The following is a 20,916-nucleotide window of genomic DNA, read 5'->3' as shown; positions in this document are numbered from 1 at the left end:
GTCCGGATGATCTGTCCATTGGTGTAAGTGGAGTCTTAAAGTCCCCCACTAGCTCAGATGGTAAAGAATCTGCCTGCAATGCAGGAGACCCACGTTTCATCCCTGGGCTGGCAAGATCCCCTGAAGAAGGGAATGGCTAGCCACTCCAGTATTCTTGCCTGGAGAATTCCATGGACAGAGGAGCCTGGTGGGCTACAGTCCATGGGGTCACAAAGAGTCAGACACGACTGAGCTACTAACACACACACACGTTATTTTCTTACTGTCAGTGTCTCCTTTTATGTCTGATAACTTTTGCTTTATATATTGAAGTGCTCTTACATTGGGTGCATATAAATTTACAATTCTTATATCTTCTTGGATTGAATCCTCAATCATATGTAGTGTTCTCACTGCTATATTTAAAATGGATAACCAACAAGGACCTACTGCATAGCACATGGAACTGGGCTGGATGTTATGTGGCAGTCTCGATGGGAGGAGAGTTTGGGAGAGAATGGATACATGTATATGTATGGCTGAATCCCTTTGCTATTTACCCGAAACTATCACAACATTGCTAATTGGCTACACCTCAATACAAAATAAAAAGTTAAAAAAATCATATGTGGTGTCCTTCTTTGTCTCTTGTAACAGTCTTTATTTTAAAGGCTATTTTGTCTGATGTGAGTATTACTACTCCAGCTTTGTTTTTCGTACGTATATAATTCTATTCATTCGTTTCTTCTATTTCTGGTTGTGCTGGGTCTTAGTTGCCGGGCGGGCTTTTCTCTAGTTGCAGAGCGTGGGGAGAGTTCACTAGCAGTGTGCGGGCTTCTCACTGTGGCACCTTCTCTTGGTGGGCGGGCTTTTCTCTAGTTGCAGCACGTGGGGACAACTCACTAGCGGTGTGCAGGCTTCTCACTGTGGCACCTTCTCTTGGTGGGGCCACAGGTTCTAGGGCACGCAGGCGTCAGTGGGCTCTGTAGTTGCAGCTCTTCGACTCTCTAGGGCTCAGTAGTTGTGATACGCCGGCTTAGTTGCTTCACAGTATGTGGGATCTTCCCGGATCAGGTACCGAACTTGTGTCTCCTGCATTGGCAGGCAGAGTCTTTACCACTGAGCCACCAGGGAAGCCCCCAGACTCAAGCTTTCTTTTGCTTTCCATTTGCATGGAATACCTTTTTCCATCCCCTCACTTTCAGTCTATGTGTGTCTCTAGATCTGAAGTGGGTCTCTTGTAGACAGCATAAATATTGGTCTTGTTTTTCTATCCATTCAGCCAATCTATGTCTATTGGTGGAGCATTTATTCAGTTTACATTCAAGGTAATTATTGAGATGAGTGTTCTTATTTTGTTGTTTTGAATTTGTTTTAATAGGTCTTTCTTTTCCCTTTTCCTCTTTTGTTCTCTTATGATTTGATGACTATCTTCAGTGTTGTGTTTTGATTCTTTTTTCTTTTTTGTGTGTAAACTCATTATAGATTTTTGATTTGTTACCTTTAGGTTTTGGTATAGCAGGCTATATATATATATATAATCATTTTAAGGTGGTCTCAATTTCAAATACATTTAAATACCTTGCATTTGTACCCTCCTCCTATCATGATTATTCATTTTGATATCATATTTGTATGTGAATAGTTTCCTTCCTTTACTGTACGTTGGCATTTACCAGTGAGCTTTTCCATAATTTTTCTTGATTCCTAATTGTGGTCTTTTGTTTTCCGTTGAGAAATTCTTTAGTATTTGTTGTAAAGCTGGATTGTTGGTATGAATCCTTTTAGCTTTTGCTTGTCTGTGAAGATTTATACTTCTCCAACAAATCTGAATCAGAGCCTTGCTGGGAGGAGTATCCTTGGTTGTAGGTTTTCCCTATCATAACTTTAAATATACAGTGGCACTCCCATCTGGCATGCAGGGTGTCTGCTAAAAGATTAGCTGATAGTCTTATGAATATTCCCTAGTATATGCATATTTTTTCTCACAGTGATGCATCCTGAAACAGGTCTGTCTCTCCCATCTCCCCTCAGACTGTGGCTCCTTGACAGCAGTGCTGTGTCTTTTTAAAAATGTATTATTATTATTATTATTTTGGCTGCACTGGGTTTTGTTGTTGTGTGCAGGTTTTCTCCAGTCGCAGTGAGCAAGAGCTGCTCTTCCTTGTGGAGCATGGGCTTCTCATTGCAGTGGCTTCTTTTGTTGCAGAGCATGGCCTCAGTACTTGTGGTGCATGGACTCAGTTGCCTCACAGCAAGTGGAATCTTCCCAGATCAGGGATTGAATCCATGTCCCCTGCATGGGAAAGCAGATTCTAAGCTATCAGACCATCAGGGATGTCCTCCTTGTATATTATTTGTAGCTTTTAATATTTTCTCTTTGTTTTTCATTTTTTTCAGTGTAATTATTATGTGTCTCAGCATGTTCATCCTGGTTAATCCTGTATGGGACTCTCTATTTCTATTTCTAAATTTCTATTTGTATTTTTATGTAGATATCTCTTCAAATATTTTCTGAGGCCCTTTCTCTTCTCCTTCTGGGAGTTCTACAATGCAAATGTTGGTCCATCTGTTATGGTCCCAAAAGTCCATTAAACTCTCATTTCTTTTCATTCTTTATTCTGCTCTAAAGCAGTGGTTTCTACCTCTCTTCCAGCTCACTGATTCATTTTTCTGCCTCATTTATTCTATTGATTCTTTCTAGTGTATTTTTCATTTCAGTTATCGTCTTCTTCAACTCTGATTGTTTTTTATCTTTTCTAATTCTTTGCTAAAAATTTCTTGTAACTTCTCATTCTGTTTATCCATTCTTTTCCCAAGTTCTTGGATCACCTTTACAATCATCACCCTGAACTCTTTCTCAGGTAGATTGCCTATCTCGACATCACTTCGTTCTGGGATTTTATCTTCTTCCTTCATCTGGAACGTATTTCTTTGCCATCTCACTTTGTTTAAATTTCTAATTGTATGTAGTAGGTGAGTTATGTTTCTCGACTTTGGAGAACTGGCCCTTTGTGAGTGACTGAACTGAACTGAAATGTCCTGAGTCCCAGCAATATACTCCCCTCTCGTCACCCAAGGGCCAGGAACCAGCTGGTGCAGGTGGTTCTGACCTGTGTGTGCACACTCACTCCCACAGGCTACGAGATCAGTTTTCCTGCTTCTGGTGTCTGCCCCCTGGTGGATGAGGCTGGTGGAGAGGCTTGTGCAGGCTGCCTGCAGGGAGGGGCCCACGTCTGCCCACTGATGAATGGAGCCAGATCTTGGCCCTCCGGTGGGCACGGCTCTGTCAAGAAGTGGCTGTGGGCTCAGGAAGTCTGCGAAACCTGTGTGCTGATGGGTGGGCCTGTGTTCCCAACCTGTTGGCTGTCTGGCCTGAGGATTTCTAGTAGCAGGATGAGATCAGGTCTCAGTGCCAAGGACCCAGGATACCTGCCTGCAGCAAGTTCACATAGGTGAACACTCCCCGCTTTGTGCACCACCAGATTTTATGACCCCAGAGAGAGCCACAGCTGCCCCCACCTCCCCAGGAGATCCTCCAAGACCAGCAGCTAGGTCTGGCCCAGGCTGCTATGGAGTCACTGCTTTTGCCCTGGGTCCTGGTGTGTGACATCTTGCGTGCACCCTCTAAGAGTGGAGTCTTTCCCTCAGTCCTGTGGAGCTCCTACAATCAAGCGCCACTGGCCTTGAAAGCCAAGGGTCTGGGGGCTCCTCCTCCTGAGGCCAGACCTCTGTGCTGGGAAGACTAGCGCAGGGCTCAGAGCTCTTGCTCCTATAGGACTTCTGCAATATCATCATTCTCCAGTTTGTGAAGTGCTCACCGGGTGAGATGGGATTTGACAATATTGTAGGCACGCACCTTCTACTGTCTCATGATTTCTCCTAATTTAGGTCTTTGGATGTAGCTTTTTTTTTTTTTGTAGATTCCAGTCTTTTTTGTCAATAGTTGTTCAGCAGATAGTCGTGATTTTTGGTGTGCTCCTGAGGGGAGGGGAGTTCAAGGTTCGTTCTACTTTACCAACTTGTCTCCCTTCCAGTGGTTCATCAATTTTAATTATCCACATGCCCATCCTTTCCATTAGTAGTCAAGATTTACCTGATAAACTAACTTCTAAAAACAGACTCTTCCAATACCAGAAATCACCAGTGTCACTGGCAAAGCCCACTGGGGTCCCCAGGAAAAATAAGATGGAATCTAGGTGATAAGGTCTACCCTCTTTTTTTGTGATTAGTGTAGTTTCACTTAGGTACAGAGGGCCCTGTGCAGGGGCCTTGCACGTAGTGCATTGGATTAACATTCTCAGCACAGAACCACTGGGCCAGACACTTGCCAGCCATGTGCAGAAGCCGGCTTTTGTGTTCATAGTCTGGATGCAAGATTTGGAATTTTCTGGAAAAAATAAGCAATTGAGCAGAGTTAGGGATGAAGAGGTCTCTGATGCCAGCAATCAGAGACCAGTGGGAAAGCTGATTGCTCAGTGGAGGCAAATGAAGAGGTTAGCACTTGCGGGGACCAGGGTGGATGGTCCACTTCAGTGGCCAGCAGTGAGGAGGGATGAGCAGGGGGAACAAGAGAGGCTGGATGACGGGAGGCATTAGCATGCTTTAGGCTCCACAGACACATGTGGATGCCTGGAGAGGGAGCTAGGACCCCTCCCTTCCACAAGGAACTTTGGAATCTGTAGACCCTGGGCTCTCATGCTCGTGCATGGTGGGCGGTCAGGCAGCCAACTGCTCCCTTCCTCCTGATGTGCAGCGGTGGGCATCCTCCAGCACTTCCCAGGCACAAGGTGAACAGCGAATCCACAGGACCTCAAGGGGGAGAACTAATATTTGCAGGTCCTATAGTGACTTAAATGGTGGCTCCCCAAATAGTATGTCCACGACCTAACCTCTGCAACTGTGTATTGACCTTAGGTGGGAAAATGTCTCTGAAAATCCTGAGTGAAGTATCTTGAGATCAACATTGATTACCTAAATCCAATAACTAGCATCCCTATAAGAGACACAGAGATAACAGAGAGTAGGTGGAGAAGGCCACAAAGAGACAGAGGCAGGATGGAGGGGTGCAGGCACCACCAGCTGGGAGAGGCGGGGAAGGCCCCCAGAACTTCTATAGGAGTGGCCCCCGCTGACAGGAAGAAGGGCCCCAGGCTCCAGTGCTGGCCCCCACCCACCTCTCCCATCACCTCCTGCCACTCCTTTCCCAGGGCCTGAAAGTGCACCTGCTCACAGGCTGGACGGGTCAACTGCTGGAGGCCTGGCAAGCAACCAGCTCTCCTGAGCAACCAGGCTGGGCAAACAGTGACCTGGGTTGGTAGGGGAGAGGAGGCCTACATACAGATAGGCTGCGAGAGTCCACACCTTGAGTCAAGTGCGAGCCCAGTCCCTTCTCTAAGGAGAGCCTTTTTCTCCCTCCCCTCTCACCTGCAACTACAGGGATATCTGTCTTTACTGCCCTCACCCTCCCAGTGCCTGGTGAGGGGCCTGGTTTACACCCAGCCTTTGTTGAAAGAATGAAGGAACAAAAGCTGACAGTCCTGTGGAAAGCCTCTGCCCCAGCACCCACATGCTTAGGCACCAAATCCCTCATTCCTGCTTCTACAGCCCCTGGGACAAACCTCCAGAGGGCAGGCTTTGCCTTGTCTGATGACTAAGGAACCTCGAGAAGCTGGCGTCTCTAGCCTCTGAGCCAGCTCAGTGTCCAACACATAGTAGGTGCTCAGTAACTGAAAGGAATCGAGATTTATAAGACACTTGTAGCATCCTTGAATCTGGCCAGCCTGCCTTTCTGCATGACCACCACCCCCTATTAAAGCCTGGCCCCAACCATGCTGCACTCCTGGAAGCTTCCAGAAATCACACAAAGGAGGTACCTGCTGCAGAAGCAAAGCACAGTCTCTTCCAGGGGAGCCCAGATGCAGTGCCTTCTAGGCCACCTGCTCCCGTGCACAGACAGCCCCCAGACACGTGTCTCGTAGCACAAGAATCTCTTTATTGTGACGCTCAGTGGAAAACATCTGTAAACCAGCTCACTGTAGTGGTGACAGCTGCAACCATGCTAAGGCACTTTTATTATATAAAAAAAGGGCGGGGGTGGGAGTTCTGTCCACTCCTTGGTGACAGCAACTGGGACCTGAATTCAGAGCTTTTTAGGCATATGTAGGTTTAATATAACTTCATGATTTCTTGAGAGTTTGTTTCCTTAAAAAAAAAAAAAATGCCTTCTTTGCCATAAGTCTAAATGCAGCATATACAAAATAGTTAGGAATACAAGGAAATTCAGCCACCAGTGTAGACCAGTGTAGGACGAGCTATTCTCTTCTAGACGTGCTTCTGAAGGAAAGGCAGTGATAAAGACTGGGAATTTTATCACTAATTACAGTGAGAGGGAGAAAAGACAACAATGTTTTCTTTTTCTTTTAAAAATGTCTGTGCAGACGGCAGCGTCTTGACTTATACTGAGTCAACGGTGCTGATCAACTACCCTCGGGCCCCAGTCCTGGCCCTTTCCACTGCTCTGGCTGTCAGACTCGGGACAAGTCCATTAACCATTAAATATATTTGGTCCCCAAGAGTGTTGGGAGAGGCCACTGCTGGCCTTTCCAGCTTGGCCCCTAGGCCCTGCCTGCTCAGCCCAACAGCCCCGCTGCGGCAGGGATGGGCTGCCCTGGGCCAAGGAGGGGAAGGGGTCATCATTGCACTTGAGACATTTGAGAAGCAGGAAGGGGACAGTGGTGCTGCCCAGCGGGGTAGGGAGGAAGGCCCTCCCCTCCCGGCCCCGGCATCCTGTGCCCTGCACAGAGGTGGACCCCCTGGGGCTGCTCATGTTGGACCACCCAGAGTCCACGGGAGCAGGGGGGCCGGTGGGGCAGAGGGTGTGAGGTCACCGAGTGTGATTGCCAACAGCAAAGGAGGGAGAGGGGAGAGCTGGTGGCGGAGGCGGGGGGGAGGTGACAACTCTTCTGGGGCATTGGGCTAGCGAAACTCCTTAGTCTGAAGAAAAATAGATTCATAGAAAACTCTCTTGCCCATCCCCGGAGGCCTGCTCCTGCCCTCCTCGCCTCACCATCTTGTGCTCTGTGGCGAGAGGGCGGGAGACCCGGCTGGTCGCTCTGTCCCTTGGCCTGGGCCCAGGACCCTGACTCTTTGGTATCAGATTCGGGGTGGGGGTGGAGGGGAGCAGGGGGGCTGCAACAGAGGAAGCCGAACGCCCTCAGGGAGGCCTGGGGGACAGGCGGGGTGGTGAGGGGGGCCTGAGGTCCCCAGCCTGGGGGGATAAGGTGGGGTCACAGTCACAGCAGTCCCCAGAGGGAGGAAGGGGTGCTGTGGGGGCTGGGGGGGGAGGCGGAGTCACTGATGTCCGTCTCCAGGCAGCAGGAGACGAGCCGGTTACTCGGCAGCTCTGGCCTCGGCGGCTTTGCCCTCAGCCCCGTCGGCTTTGCCATCCATCTCATCATCCGAGCAGTCGCTGGCACCTTTCCGGGCCATTCGGCGGGGCACAACGAACGGCAAGTCCCCACGCCTGGGGGCAGAGGTAGCGGTTAGCAAGGCTGGCAGGTGGCCACAGCATAGCTCATGTGTTTCAAAGCAACCTCAGAGGAAGACTAGCTCCTGACATCCCACGGGGAGAAGCAATGAAGGGGCGGGGGGAACCCAGGGCAGGACAGGAGGGCTCACGATAAGGGGATGACTGAAGCTTCCTGCTCTCACCCCAAACACCAGCAAAAAACTGTCAGGTAACAGGGGCTCATTAAAAGGAGGCACAGTGGTAAAGAATCCGCCTGCCAATGCAGGGAATGTGGGAGACACGGGTTTGATCCCTGGATTGGGAAGATCCCCTGGAGAAGGAAATGGCAACCCACTCCAGTACTGTTGCCTGGAGAATCCCACAAAGGAGCCTGCTGGACTGCAGCCCATGGGGTTGCAAAGAGTCGGGCACGACTGAGCGACTAAATAACAGAAGGAGGCCCAAGAGCAGTAGGAGCCGCCTCTGCAAAACACTACCCTCCGGTCACACTTGGTAGCAAACAGGTGAGATCATGAGACAGAGGCCGACAGTGCAGTGCACCCAAACGGGCATCTCTTCCAGTCCCGGATAAGAAAACCAACAACATACACACCGACTAGACTGCTGCTTTTATGCTTAAAAAAACAAAAAGGATCACTGGGAAAAGGAGTCAACAATGAGAATCTCGACAAAAAGGGCCCTCTGCCTCAACCATTTCACACTGCCTGATCAGGACACTCCTTTGAGAAATGCCAATCAGCCCTTTCCACCTGATCAGGGTTGGAAGATTGACCTGAGCTGTGCCAGAGACTGGCTGGGTGGCCTTGAGAAACTTCTAGTTCACAAAACCTGAAAACATTCTCAGTGGGCTTAAGGGCCGTGACAGGAACAGACTTTTCAGGCAGGACGGGAATCAATCACCCAGAGAGATTATTCAAAAGGCTGGGCTCTCTGAAAAGCACCCTTCTGGTGTCAGTAAGTGCCCTGCCCACTGACAAGGTTGAGAAAGGGACTGAGTTTACAAGAGCCTCATGGTTAGAATTCTGCTTTTCAGGACAAAGGAGCTTTTTGGAGGAGAAAGGGTCACGCGGCGGGGCGGGTGTGGGTGAGGGAGTGGGGTGGGGGGCGGTTGGCGGGGCTCACCTGAGCTTGTTCTTGAGGGAGCTGACCTCACGGTTCATGGCATCCGCCGTCTCAGTGGCATCCTCCAGTTCACGCTGCAGTTTCCGGCGGGAGGCATTGGCCCGCTGGGCCTCCTCCTCCGCCTCCTCCAGCTGCCGCTTGAGCTGCTTCAGGCGGGTGGACGCCTTGTCTGCCTGGAGAGACGCAAGGCCAGGGGCCCAGGTCAGGACTCCACATGCCGGTGGCCCATCCCGCTCTCAGCTGCCTCGGGGCAGGGCCCTGCTCCACCCCAACTCACCTGGTCCTTGTACTGCTCGGCATTCCTCCGCTCGTCATCCACCTGCAGCAGCACGTCCTTCAGCTTCTTCTCGGCCCGACGCACCTGCTTGCAGGCTGCCTGGCGCTCCCTGTGAGGCACAAACACAGCGGCTCAGGGGCACCCGCTCTTTCGGAAGGTCTGGTAGACAAACCCACCAACTGGGCCACCCACATCTGGGTCTCACTGGCCTGTCCCCTGTAGGGAGGCCTTGACCAATGCTCTTAGGAAGGCATCAGGATTGGCCCCATTTCACAGATGAGGAAACTGAGGCTCAAGGAAGTGACACACCTCAGAGAGCACAGATAAAGCTAGAAAAAAAGAATGACTGACGCCCATTACAACCCGGGTTTGATCCCTGGGTTGGGAAGGTCCCTTGGAGAAGGGAATAGCAACCCACTCCAATATTCGTGCCTGGAGAATCCCATGAACAGAAGAGCCTGGTGAGCTATAATCGATGGGGTCGCAAAGAGTCGGACACGACTGAGTGACTTTCACTTTAAAGAAGTCTGTCTTGCTGAGCCCACAGATGGGCTGCCCAGGGAGTGGGAACTACCACCTCTCTCTGATTCAGCCCTGAGAGAGTCACCAGGCCCAACTTTAGAAGTGGCCCGTGGGTTCCTCTTCAAACTCTAAAGCCCTAGCAAAAGGCCCCAGGAAAAAAGATGAGAGCCCCGTTAGGACAGGGGAGACAGCATCAGGGACGGGCACACAGAGAGGCCTGCAGATGATGCTGGGTGGCAGGTGAGGGACACCCACTTGGTCTCGTTGTCCAGCTGCTCCTCCAGCTGTGCGATCTTGGCCTCCAGGGCAGCAATGGAGGCCTTGTACTTGGACTTGACGGTGCCCTCCATCTCCTGCAGCTTGACCTTGAGCTCCTTGTTCTGGCGCTCCAGCTGCTGCCTTGCGTTCTCGTTCTTCTGGGTGTGGCTGCGCTCCAGGTTCAGGTCGGTGTTGAGCTGGTCGATCTGTGGGAAGAAGGGCTGGTGACCTCAAGGAAGGTGGGGACCCTCATCACCTCCTGGAAGAGGGAGCTGCCTAATGGGAAGGGTTCAGAAGCAGCTCGACCCCCGAAAGAGAGGAACCAAGGAGACAGTGCAGGCACCAGGATGTCCTCCTCTAAGCATCAGATGGCTTCTGCTAGGGGCCCTGGTGTGGAGGGAGGCCCGGCTGCCCACCTGCAGGTTCGCCTTCTTCAGCCTGTCGTTCACCAGCTCCGTGTTGCCCTGCTCCTCCTCCAGCTCTTCCTCCAGCTGTGCGATGCGAGCCTCCAGCCGCCGCTTCTCCTCCAACGCCAGGGCACTGGGGAGGGTGGAGAAAAGTAAAAGTGGCTAAGCTGGAGCGGGGAGCCCCCACACTCACCACCTCCTCCAGTGGAACATGCCACGCTTGCCCCAGCTCACCCCTTGCCGCTGCTGTTGGCTATCTCGTCGGCCAGCTCGTCCCGTTCCTGTTGGGCCTGGCGCTTGGCGCGCTCGGCGGCTGCCAGCTCCTGCCATGGGAACCCAGAACGTGACCCATGGGGGTCCCCACAGCCGACAGACCCCCCCCCTCCATTCCCAGTACTCTGAACCCCTGGCCTCCTCTTCTCAAACCCCTTTCCCAGGCCTACCTCCTCCATGAAGCCCATTCTCATGAGCCCCTCTGAGGTCACAGCTTAGGCACCATATGTTTACACAGCCCCCATATCTAAGTGCTAAAAACTAAGCCAGGGGTGTTGTAATAAATAAGAAATCACACTGGCCTGACGGAATGCTGGTCCCTCTGCTTTCCAACGGGACAGGAAGCAGGGACGACAGGACAGAGATGTGAGTTAAGGGCAGAGTGCCAGGGCTCTGAAAGCCAGGAGGGGAGAGGGCTCGCCTCACCAGAAACACACACGCGCAAGAGGGCACAGCCAGGCTTGACAGGAAACCTGGCTACCTCGCCCAGTCAGGAGCAAACTCGGTAGCCAGCACCCTCTCTGCAGAAGATGGCCTAGGGCCTGGGGAATGCTTTCACAATCAGCCTTGCATGAGGTGAGAGGCCGCCAGGGGACATTCAGTGCAGGAAGCCTCTGGGAGGGCCCCCTGCTCGCCGGGTGGCAAGTCACAGTGGGCAGCGGTGGTTACCACAGAGCCCCGTCTCGGCCCCAAATGGTGACAATTTAATTCACACACAATTTAATCACACCAGGGAACCTTCCAACTTAATGAAACCTGGCACTGCAACCTTTCAGAAAACAAGAACCAGCCCTGCCCACGCCTGGAGGTTGGCCCATTTTTCAAGGCCTTCCCGGGTGACCCAAGCTGGTGAGTGGAGGCTCTGGGCTGCCACCTGCTGGTCAGATGGCACACTGCACCCGGCCCACCTCCTGCAGCTGGATCATCTCGGCCTCCATGCTCTTCAGCTTCTTCTCGTTCTCCTTGGCCTGCGCCAGGATCTCCTCGCGGGAGGCGCGTGTGTCGTCCAGCTCCCGCATGTAGTCCTTCATCTGGGCCTGGGGGCGGAGAGGAAAGGCTTGGCACCACCACCCCAGCCACTCCCGTGCACCACCCACTCCTGCCCTCAGCCCCAGAAGACACCTCACCAACAGGGACCGGTGGCTGGTTCTCAGCCTGCGCCCATGTTCAGCTCACACAGATATCAAAGGGCAAGAGGCAAGACAAAATGTCTCTGTTCTACACCACTGACAGTCTTCTGACCATTAGGGTTTACAAAGGACACCTGTGGCAGCGTTAGGCCCTGGGTGTGTGTTAGTCCAGCTGCATTTCTGTTTACTTTCTACCACTTCTGGTTGACTTGGATCCCATGCTCCAGGTCAAGGGCCACCTGCCAGGTTAACCCCAACCACAAGACATAAGCCTATGTCCTTTGTTCTCCTGTGATTCATTCTAACTCTAAAGATCTTGGGACATACTTTTTTCCTCCCTTTTCTTTTGTAGGTAAATCCAAAACTGGGATTCCCCAGGCCCAAGGGTACAAGCTTTGTTGTGTGTGGCCAGGTGGTACCAGCTAACTACCACCATCAATGTATCTACGGCCCACGACCTTGCCAGCACCAGATGTTGACATGTGTTACTGTTGTTGGTTTGCCGGGTATAATGAGGCATCTCAGAGCTGGGTTTTTTTTCTTTTTTAACTTGTTATTTTTAATTATTGACAAGGCCAAGCATGTGTTCTGTTTCTGGACTGCTGCACTGATTCACCAGCTGGGAACCTTCTGTCACTGTCCGTTAAGGCTGGACTGAGTCATGTCTGGCTTATTCTAGAAAACTGCCACTAAGTGACTAAGTGACTTTAACACCATTGCACTTTTAGCTTTACACTTGTTTCTTTGTTTAATGTGAAGTCAACAATTTTTGACTCCTGCAAGTTTGCTTCTGACTATAATATTTTGTCTCCACTCGGCCTCTGGGTCTGCATCTGTGTAGCAGCAGTAGTGTTAGTCTCTCAGTCGTGTCCGACTCTGACCCCATGGACTGTAGCCCGCCAGGCTCCTCTGTCCGTGGGATTCTCCAGGCAAGAATACTGGAGTGGGTAGCCATTCCCTTCTCCAGGGGATCTTTCCTACCCAGGGATCAAACACAGGTCTCCCACCTTGCAGGCAGATTCTTTAGGACTGTGCCACACCCAAGACCTTCAAGGTGGCACTTCCCAGCACTCACAGGCCAGCCCAGCAGTGTCCAGCCCCGTGCTGGGCCCAATGCTGCCGTGTGCGGCTGGATCAGACCAGCCTGAGCTCACCTGCAGCTTCCGCAGCTGCTTGATGGCTTCGTCCCGGTTCTTGTTGGCCGAGTCGATGTGGGCCTCCAGGTCCTTCAAGTCCATCTCCAGCTTCTTCCGAGCGGCCACAGCTATTGAGCGCTGCTTCCTCTCATCCTCCAGCTCGGCCTCCATCTCCCGCACCTGGGGAGGTGCCGACAGCTCAGGGGCCCGGACGGACCCAAAGATACCGCCTCAGCTCAGGGCCCAGGTGGGCTTGGTCCAGTCCCAGGGAGTCCACAGGGCCTCCAGGGACAGTGAGGATTACTGACCATAAAACCCTGATAGAGGGGGTCACTAACCCCCGGGCAGAGAACTAGGACGCGATGACGTGGAGGACACTCCCACAGACCAGTGGAAGGAGAAAGGAGCCCCCAAACTCAGGGGGACCCCGGCCCACCTCTGCCCAGGGTGTGGGCAGGCCCTCTGCACCTGTTTGACCAGCTGCTTTTTCTTCTCCTCGCTCTGCTCGTCACGGCCCTGCAGGTCCCTCTCGAACTGGGCCTTCATGGCCTGCAGGTTGACCTCCAGCCGCAGCTTGGCATCCTCGGTGGCCTGCAGCTCATCCTCTAGCTCCTCGAGCTGCGTCTTCATCTCCTCCACCTGCTGCTCCAGGGCCCGCTTGGACTTCTCCAGCTCATGGACCTGTCACCAGGGGTCCCGATCAGGACCAGAGGGGAGCCAGGCCCCCAGGTCCCCAGCCCCAGTGTCTGTGAGGCCCTAATTCTTGGTGTCTGGAGGTCGCCCCCGACCCCAAGAGCCGGCCAAGGGCTCAGGGACTCACACTCTTGCCCACGTCATCCTTAGAGCTCATGAGGTCTTCCATCTCGGTGCGGAACTGCTTGTTGAGCCGCTCCAGTTCTGCCTTCTGCTCCATGGCCTCCTCCAGCGCCCGGGCCAAAGACAGCGCCTTGGTCTCCTTCTCCCGGGCCTCCGCCTCCGCCCGGTCACGCTCCTCCGCATACTTGGCGGAGATGGTCTTCTCCTCGGCCAGAAGCTGGGGGACAGGCGGGCACCATGAGTGCGAGCAACGGGCTCTCGGAAAGGGTCACAGCCTGACAGACAGCAGCCTCTCCCCGAGGCAGGGTGTCTGCAGCCAGACGGGAGGAGGGACTGATGCACTGGCGGCACCCACCTGGTCGAACTTCTTCTGCTTCTTCTCCAGGTTGGAGACGCTCTGCCGCTGGTGGTCAAGATCCACAAGCAGGTCATCCAGCTCCTGCTGCAGCCGCGTCTTGGTCTTCTCCAGCTTGTCGTAGGCAGCCACCTTCTCCTCGTAGCGCTGGCTCAGCCCCTCCAGGTCCTTCTGCAGCTTCCTCTTGGCCTCCTCAGCCGTCTCCAGGCACCCCACGCTGTCATCCATCTTCTTCCTCATGTCGGTGACCTGGGCGGGAGCAAGGAGTAAGGAGGATCCAGTTGGCACCTGCTCCGGGAGCTGGGCTGCCACTGCGAGCAGAGTTATGGAGTGCCAACTCAGTTATGGACACAGCTTCCCAGCCGCTTCTCTACCCCTCTGGGGCCAGGGAAATGGAACGCTCCCCAGAGTGCAGGTGACTAGCCCACGGAACCCAAGGCAGGTGGACACGCAGGTCAGCTTGGAGAGGCCACTCAACCCTGACCTGACCAGCCGCTTGTACCAAGACTGAGGCCCAGAGGAGGGAGCCTCCATCCCTCCCCTCTTCCGGGCAGCAGCCTGGCGTCCCCGGCCCATAGTGTCCATCCCGCAGCCCCCTCCTCCCACCCGGACACACAGCCGCCACCACAGGAACGCGCTCCCTGTGCCCACCAGGTGTGGACCCGACTCCGCACCCTCCCCTGAGCTGGTGCAGCTCTGCGGGCACATTAAGTCCTAAGACAGAATCCACAAGAGTGCTCTCCATCTGTCTTTGGCCCCAGATCCTTTCAGGGTCTAGAGAAGACCACGACCTCCTTTCCATGACGATGTTTTAACAGGCATAAAGCGAAATATGTAGGACTACCAGGAAACCACTGTGAGAGAGTGCAGTTGTCAGGTATGTTTTGAAGACAATGGTTCAGTAACTGGTGTGCTTCTTTAGCATAGCAGAGAGCAGGCTCTTGAGTAGCGAGGAGCACAGTGACCTTCCCAAAGCCTGGCCTCAGCTCAGACACAATGACCAGTGGTTTCCACTCAACAGGCCACAGGCGCTGCTACCATCACAGCTTGGTGTCCACATTCAAAAGGGAACAGAATGCTGAGGGTCAGCTGGAGACTGGTGAAATGAAGATGAACTCCAGCCAAGTTCACGGATCCCTGAATTCTCCTTGGGGACCACAGGAGTGAGCCCTGGTCTGGGGAGGGCAGGAGCTCCCCGAGGCGGGGCGGCCAGCTTGGGGAGGCCTGGCTGTGCTTCCAGATCCAGGTGGCTACCCGGCCAGAAGCTCCCCAGCCTGCAGGCTCCTACCACCGTTTCTGGGGCAATCTGAGGGCAGCCAGCTCCGAACCTGGGCGTGGAGGGTGGAGATCTGCTTCTCCAGGTTCCGCTTGGCCTCCTCCTCCTCCTCCAGCTGCTCCTTGAGAGAGTTCTTCTCATCCTCCACCTGCTTCAGCTTGGTGCTCAGACTCAGCTTCTGCCGGTTCTCCTCCTGCAGCAGCTCCTGCTCAGCAGACAAGGGGGTCAAGGGTTCAGGACCCACACTGTCAGAGCCTTGTGGTCCCCATGCTCTCGGTGGGAGAGAGGAGCAGGCCCCAGATTCAAGGGGCAGCCAGCAAAGATCTGGCAGGGAGCCAGGAGGTCCCAGAGAGCCTGGGGACGCTGAGGAGGACACTGTGAGGAAGACCCAGAGGCCTGGCAGCTAAGGCCATGTGGGCACAGGGTCCTCCCAGGATAAGAACAGCTGCAGGGGGCCCATCACTGCCCTTACCTGCGTGTCCTGCAGCTGTGACTCCAGAGCAGAGAAGTCCTTGGTGAGCTTGCTAGACTTGCTGTCCGACTGGGTGAGAAGACCCGTCACATTGTCCAGCTCGACCTATGCGTGGACGGGAGACAAAGCCCCATGAGCTTGACCAGGATTGCTCAGGGCCCACCTCGGCTCTCTCAGCCATGCTGGACCTGAGCCACAGGCTGAACCCTGGGCAGCTCACACATGAGCCTGGTCATGGAGAGAGCGAGAGAAGACCAGGGGCCCTGGCAGCAGGGGCCAGGACCCAGGCAGTCCGGTGGGGGCCTCACCTGCAGCTTGGAGACCTTGTCGGCTAGCTCTGTGCGCACACGCTCTCCCTCGGTGAACTTCACCTGCAGCTCCTGCAGCTGGGCCTCCACCTTCTTGCGCTTGTGCTCGGTGTCCGCCTTGCCCTGCTGCAGCACCTTCACCTCGTTGGCCAGCTCCCCTCGCTCGTTCTCCAGGGTCTGCTTGGCCTTCTCGAGGTTGGCTTTCACCTGAGAGGGGAGAAAGCAAAGATATAAAACGGGAAGCCTATGACATGAGGCTGGTTTTCCCAACATCATCAAAGAGCCGGTGGAGTCAGACTCGGAATCTGCTGCCCTGCAGCAAAAGCGACACTCGGCAAGTCCAGGGAGCAGCGAGCTGGCGAGGACCATGGACTTGGAGGGCTCAGGCCTGATGTGGACTCATCACCCAGCTGGAACAGGATGCCTGGCACGAGGCCTCACCTCTGAAGACCACAGCTCCCCTGGCTCTCAAACCATCCCTGCCTGGCCTCCCGCACAGAGCACAGGGAATGTCCAAGGGCAAGACATTGTCATTGCTGATGTTAAGATTTTAGCATTATTATTATAGGCTTAGGGAAATTATAATTGTTCATAGTTAGACTTCCAGGAAAGCCTCTTAGAAATTTGATGTTCACCATAACATTGAAATGTTCTTCCAAAAAATATAAAAGCCAAGTTTACAGAACACAATCCCAATCTATTCTGTATCAAGCCAGTCACAGTATCAAAGGCAAGTTCAAGGGTAAACCAGACCTCAAGTGCATGCAAAAGCTCTTTGGGTGAAAACAGCTAGAGGAAAAGGCAAAGCTTCAACCTGCCCAGAACCAGGAGGAAGTCAAAGGGAAACAGAGGGACAAGGCATGTTTCTGAAAATATTGTACAGGCTGCCATGCAGAAGAGCCTCTGTCTTCTTGGGCTACCAACAAGGGTGGCCGTGAGCTGGAAACCACAGGAGGCTTGTTCAGGAACTGCCTGGTCACAGTCCCCTGGCTGAGAAACCAGCCAGGTCAACATCCCCAGGGTTCTCCCTGAAGATTCCAGCTGACCATGTGTTGGAGGTGTTCTAAAGAAGGGCTGGGCTTCAGGAAAGGGACCCAATGGCCCTCTGAGACTTGTTTCAGAGTCACTCCAATTCCATGAAACTCTGGTCTGGCAGGTGTTGAACAGGATAATAATGGTAATAATAAGACTAGAACAACTTACTGAGCCCTTACCGACTGTGCACTGTCACACGTTACCAACTCTAACTCTCACGTAATTGTATGAAATGGGCTCTCACTAGCCTCCCTCACAGAAGAGGAAACTAAAGCACAGAGGGACCTGTATGCCCCCCCCAAGTCACGCAGTCAGGAAGGGCTGGAGCCTGGACTGCGCGAGGGTCCCCCAACCCTCCCGCCGGCCCACAGTGGCCAAGCCTCACGGAGCCAGTCCCAGGGGGCCCACGCACCCGCTTCGTCTGCTCCAGCTGCTCAGCCAGCTCCTCCACAGCCTGCGAGTGCTTCTGTCTCATGTCCTGGATCTGGGCCTCATGGGTCCTGGCCTCCTCCTCAAGGGTCTTCTTCAGGATGTTCACTTCTTGTTCACGTTTGGACCTGAACAGAGAAACGCCTTCAGGAGGGAGGCCAGGGCCCAGGAGCAAGGCTGCCCTGGTGGTAGAGTCCGGTGGGGAGCACTGGCCATTCCAGGCAGCTTTCTGCCTGCTGGCTTCCCTCCTCAGCTATCAATCCTATAGCGCAGGCACAGACACACTTTTTTTCTCTCCATTAAAAAAAAAAAATGTAATATAGACTTTTTATGCAAGGAATTGAATTTTATTCTAAATATGGGGAGCCAAGAGTAATGTATAAGATTTTTTTTTGGCTGCACCACAAAGCATGCTGGAGCTTAGCTCCCCAACCAGGGATTGAACCATGTCCCCTGCAGTGGAAGCGCAGAGTCTTAACCACTAGAGAGCCAGGAAGTCCCCACAGACACGCCTTGTAGGGGCTTCTGTAGCCTTTCAGCCTTAAAGCCCACCCTTGCTTCAGCCCAACTCCAAGCCAGGTTCTTCAGCTCTAGAGAGAAGCTGCTGAGGCACCGTCAGCTTCCATCTGTTCCTGTTGTTCAGTCACTAAACTGTGTCTGACTCTTTGCAACTTGGACTACATCACACCAGGCCTCCCAGTCCCTCACTATCTCCTGGAGCTTCCAGGCTCCATGACAACAGGCCACACTGTGTGTGTGCAGAGGCCCTGGGGTCCCCACTCTGAGGCCAGGGCCCCCTTTTCCCTGCACCACCATCCCCATCCTTGGTGACCAGGCAGTCAGCCCCAAGGCACACCTGAGCTCCTGCTGCGCGGCTGTGGAATCCAGAGTGTCCTCCAGCTCCGTTTTCAGAGCCTCCAGCTCTTCCCCGAGGTCTCGTTTCTGCTTCTCGGCTTTATTCCTAGCAGCACGCTCAGATTCCAGGTCTTCTTGGAGTTCCGAAATCTGAGATTCCAGCTCCCGAATCTTCTTCAGGGCCATGTTCTTCTGGGTGGTTTCTTCTTCCACTCTGCCAAAGAGAGCACCAACGTCAGGATGAGGTTGCTGTCACCTTCAGAGAGCAGAGTCTGCAGAAAAGGCTTAGAGAGATGCAGCTGAAGCCAGTCCTGCTGATGACAATCATAGCCCCTTAGGAGCTCTTCTTGGCAAAGACACTGAAGCATCCGGAAGACTTAAGGGCTATTCCACTAGAATTCAAAAGCCTCATGGAGGAAAAATTTCATTTTCCAAATTAAGCTTCAGTGCTTTAAACATTTTTTTAATTGAAACGTTAAATGAAAAAAAAAAAGGAAATAAAATGCTACCGTCCATGATTACAATAACAAAGTAGAAACACAAATGTGCTCTGGACTTAGGGTGATAATCAAACATCTGAGCAGCTTCATGAGTTGTAACAAATGTATCACTCTTGTGGGGGCAGTTGCTAAATGGCGGGTCTTGGGAAATCACTACAACTTTTGCTCAATTTTCTTATGAACTTAAAAATGCACCCCCAAATAAAATCTATTTTTAAAAAGCATACCTATAGCCATGAAATTTTATAAAAGAAAGAATTGCTGTGATTGGATGACTAGGACTGTAGATGACTTCTGGGCGGGATTACAGACGACCAAGAAGCCCAGACTGCACTTTCAGTGAACAGAAAATGCTTTGCTGTAAACTAGCTTCCCAGACAACAGTGGAGTGCATGCCCACAGTTCACTGATGCACCAAGAACCACAGCAGGAAGCCTGCTGAGAACGCAGGCACTGGCCATCCGGCCTGATGCGCTGACCCTCACCTGGCCAGGGCAGCCTGGAGCTCCTCCTCCTTCTTGGCCAGCTGCATCTTGAGCTCGGCGATCTGAGCCTGCAGCTCGGCAATCTGGTCATTGAGGTCGGTGGAGTCTCCTTCCAGCTTCCGGCGGGTCTTCTCCAGCTCCTGGCGCTGCTTCTCCTCTCTTCGCAGGCGTTCTGAGAAGGAAGAGCGGAGAGATGCCAACAGAGTCTTCAGTAGCTCCTCTTTGTCTTCAAATCTTACATAAAATACCAGGCTTCACAGGGAGCAGCTGCCATGTCCCACGTCTGGAGGGCAGTGGCTGGATGCCACAGGTCCTGGGAGACCTGCTTGCCACCCCAGCTTATGGCAGTGAGGCCCATGCTGGTCCTCGAGTGGTGGGTACCCCAGCAACCCCAAGTCCAACAGTCCCTGCGTCCCACCACTTACCCTCCAGGTCAGTGATCATCGCCTCATGCTTGTTCTTGAGTTTAGCGAGGCTCTTCGATTTCTCCTCCTCTTCCATGAGGTTGGTGGTGAACTCAGCTATTCTGTCTTCCAGCAGCTTCTTCTCCTGGGGTGCGAGGGTGGGTCAGAGCTTAAAGTTAGTTGAGTGCAGAAGGCACTGGGTCTCCTCAAGCATGACTCACCCAGACACTAAGGTCTGAATGGAGCGGCAGGACCTTAAACGTCTGGTCAAGTGCATTAGGATTTCTCAAGTCAAAGGGGTCATTTTAAAGTCACTAGCTCCTCTGAAACAGCTGCATAAGCTTCCTGGGGACCCATAAATGGGGTGCCAAGCCCTTTCCTGCATTATCCCTTTCTGCACAGGTAAAAAGACCTCCCAGGTGATGGTGAGTGTCAGTGAGAGAACTTGGGGCAGGAGGGCGCTACCTTCTCAATGCCTGTGGCCTCGCCCTTCCTCATCCCCTAAAGTCCCCCTGCTCTTCTCACTTTCTGCTTTGTGTGGCCACCACTGGAGTCCTAATTCCACAACAGCGACCACACAGCCCGCTTACGCCCAACGTGGCAGGGTTCCGGACAGCCATCCTGCCCTGTGAAGCTGGCCACCCCCATCCTCCGGAGATGAAGGTCAGCATCCTGATGGGGTCTCTCCCACTCCTAAAGTGATGCCCAGCTATCATCTGTGGCCAGGAAGACGATGACAGGGGCCCGGCCACCGGCCTCACCTTGGCCAGCTTGCAGTTCTGGTCCTCCATGATGATCTGGTCCTCCTCCAGCTTCTTCAGCTTGGCCTCAGTGGTCACCTTCTCCAGCTGAAGCTTCTGCCGGGCGCTCTCCTCCTCCTCCAGCTGCTCCTCCAGCTCCTGCCATGAAGCCGATGGAACCGTGAGCAGATGGAATGGGGCCCAATGCCCACGTGTGGAGTCACGTATTTAAAATCGGGGTGCAGGAATGAGAACCCCACCTGGTTCCAACTCAAGGTCATGTGTTCTGAGGGACCACCTCTAGTGAGTGTCCACCCTCAGCTCCTCAGACCAGCCGGAGTGATCACAGAGGAGGGGAATTAAATCGGATTCAATGCTCGGAGGGGCAGTGCTCATGAACACCTGACATGTGTCAGAAATAATGAGCCAGGGAATTCCCTGGCGGTCCAGTGGTTAGAATTCTGAGCTCTCGCTGCCAAGCGAGAACTAAGATCCCACAAGCCACAGAGCATAGCAAACAAACAAACAAAAAAACTGCTTCAAAGAGAACACCTCCCCAAGGCTGCCCCCAGGACAGAGACTGTCCTCCCATAGCACTTGGGATGT

The 20,916-nt window shown here is 53.3% G+C and overlaps 1 protein-coding gene across 2 annotated transcripts in view; it reads right to left on the bottom strand.

Moving 5' to 3' along the window:
- Positions 1 to 6,146: 6,146 nt before the first annotated feature.
- MYH9 (myosin heavy chain 9) overlaps positions 6,147 to 20,916 on the bottom strand; it is an 86,912-nt gene continuing 72,142 nt past the window's right edge. For both annotated transcript variants that reach the window (XM_040234719.1, XM_040234721.1), the window contains 19 exons: positions 20,332 to 20,469; positions 19,592 to 19,715; positions 19,167 to 19,338; positions 18,183 to 18,395; positions 17,310 to 17,454; positions 15,863 to 16,069; positions 15,555 to 15,659; positions 15,135 to 15,287; positions 13,807 to 14,055; positions 13,456 to 13,668; positions 13,104 to 13,316; positions 12,654 to 12,815; positions 11,278 to 11,406; positions 10,331 to 10,419; positions 10,106 to 10,229; positions 9,687 to 9,895; positions 8,910 to 9,018; positions 8,633 to 8,805; positions 6,147 to 7,504 (listed from right to left, as the gene is read on the bottom strand). In XM_040234719.1, the coding sequence (XP_040090653.1) occupies positions 7,372 to 7,504; positions 8,633 to 8,805; positions 8,910 to 9,018; positions 9,687 to 9,895; positions 10,106 to 10,229; positions 10,331 to 10,419; positions 11,278 to 11,406; positions 12,654 to 12,815; positions 13,104 to 13,316; positions 13,456 to 13,668; positions 13,807 to 14,055; positions 15,135 to 15,287; positions 15,555 to 15,659; positions 15,863 to 16,069; positions 17,310 to 17,454; positions 18,183 to 18,395; positions 19,167 to 19,338; positions 19,592 to 19,715; positions 20,332 to 20,469 (3,060 nt within the window). In that variant the 3' untranslated portion in view covers positions 6,147 to 7,371. The remainder of the gene's footprint in view (positions 7,505 to 8,632; positions 8,806 to 8,909; positions 9,019 to 9,686; positions 9,896 to 10,105; positions 10,230 to 10,330; positions 10,420 to 11,277; positions 11,407 to 12,653; positions 12,816 to 13,103; positions 13,317 to 13,455; positions 13,669 to 13,806; positions 14,056 to 15,134; positions 15,288 to 15,554; positions 15,660 to 15,862; positions 16,070 to 17,309; positions 17,455 to 18,182; positions 18,396 to 19,166; positions 19,339 to 19,591; positions 19,716 to 20,331; positions 20,470 to 20,916) is intronic.

The sequence above is a fragment of the Oryx dammah genome, unplaced genomic scaffold (assembly GCF_014754425.2).
Source record: "Oryx dammah isolate SB20612 unplaced genomic scaffold, SCBI_Odam_1.1 HiC_scaffold_29, whole genome shotgun sequence".
In the NCBI taxonomy this organism is placed as follows: domain Eukaryota; kingdom Metazoa; phylum Chordata; class Mammalia; order Artiodactyla; family Bovidae; genus Oryx; species Oryx dammah.
This window is presented reverse-complemented; position numbering and strand designations above follow the sequence as displayed.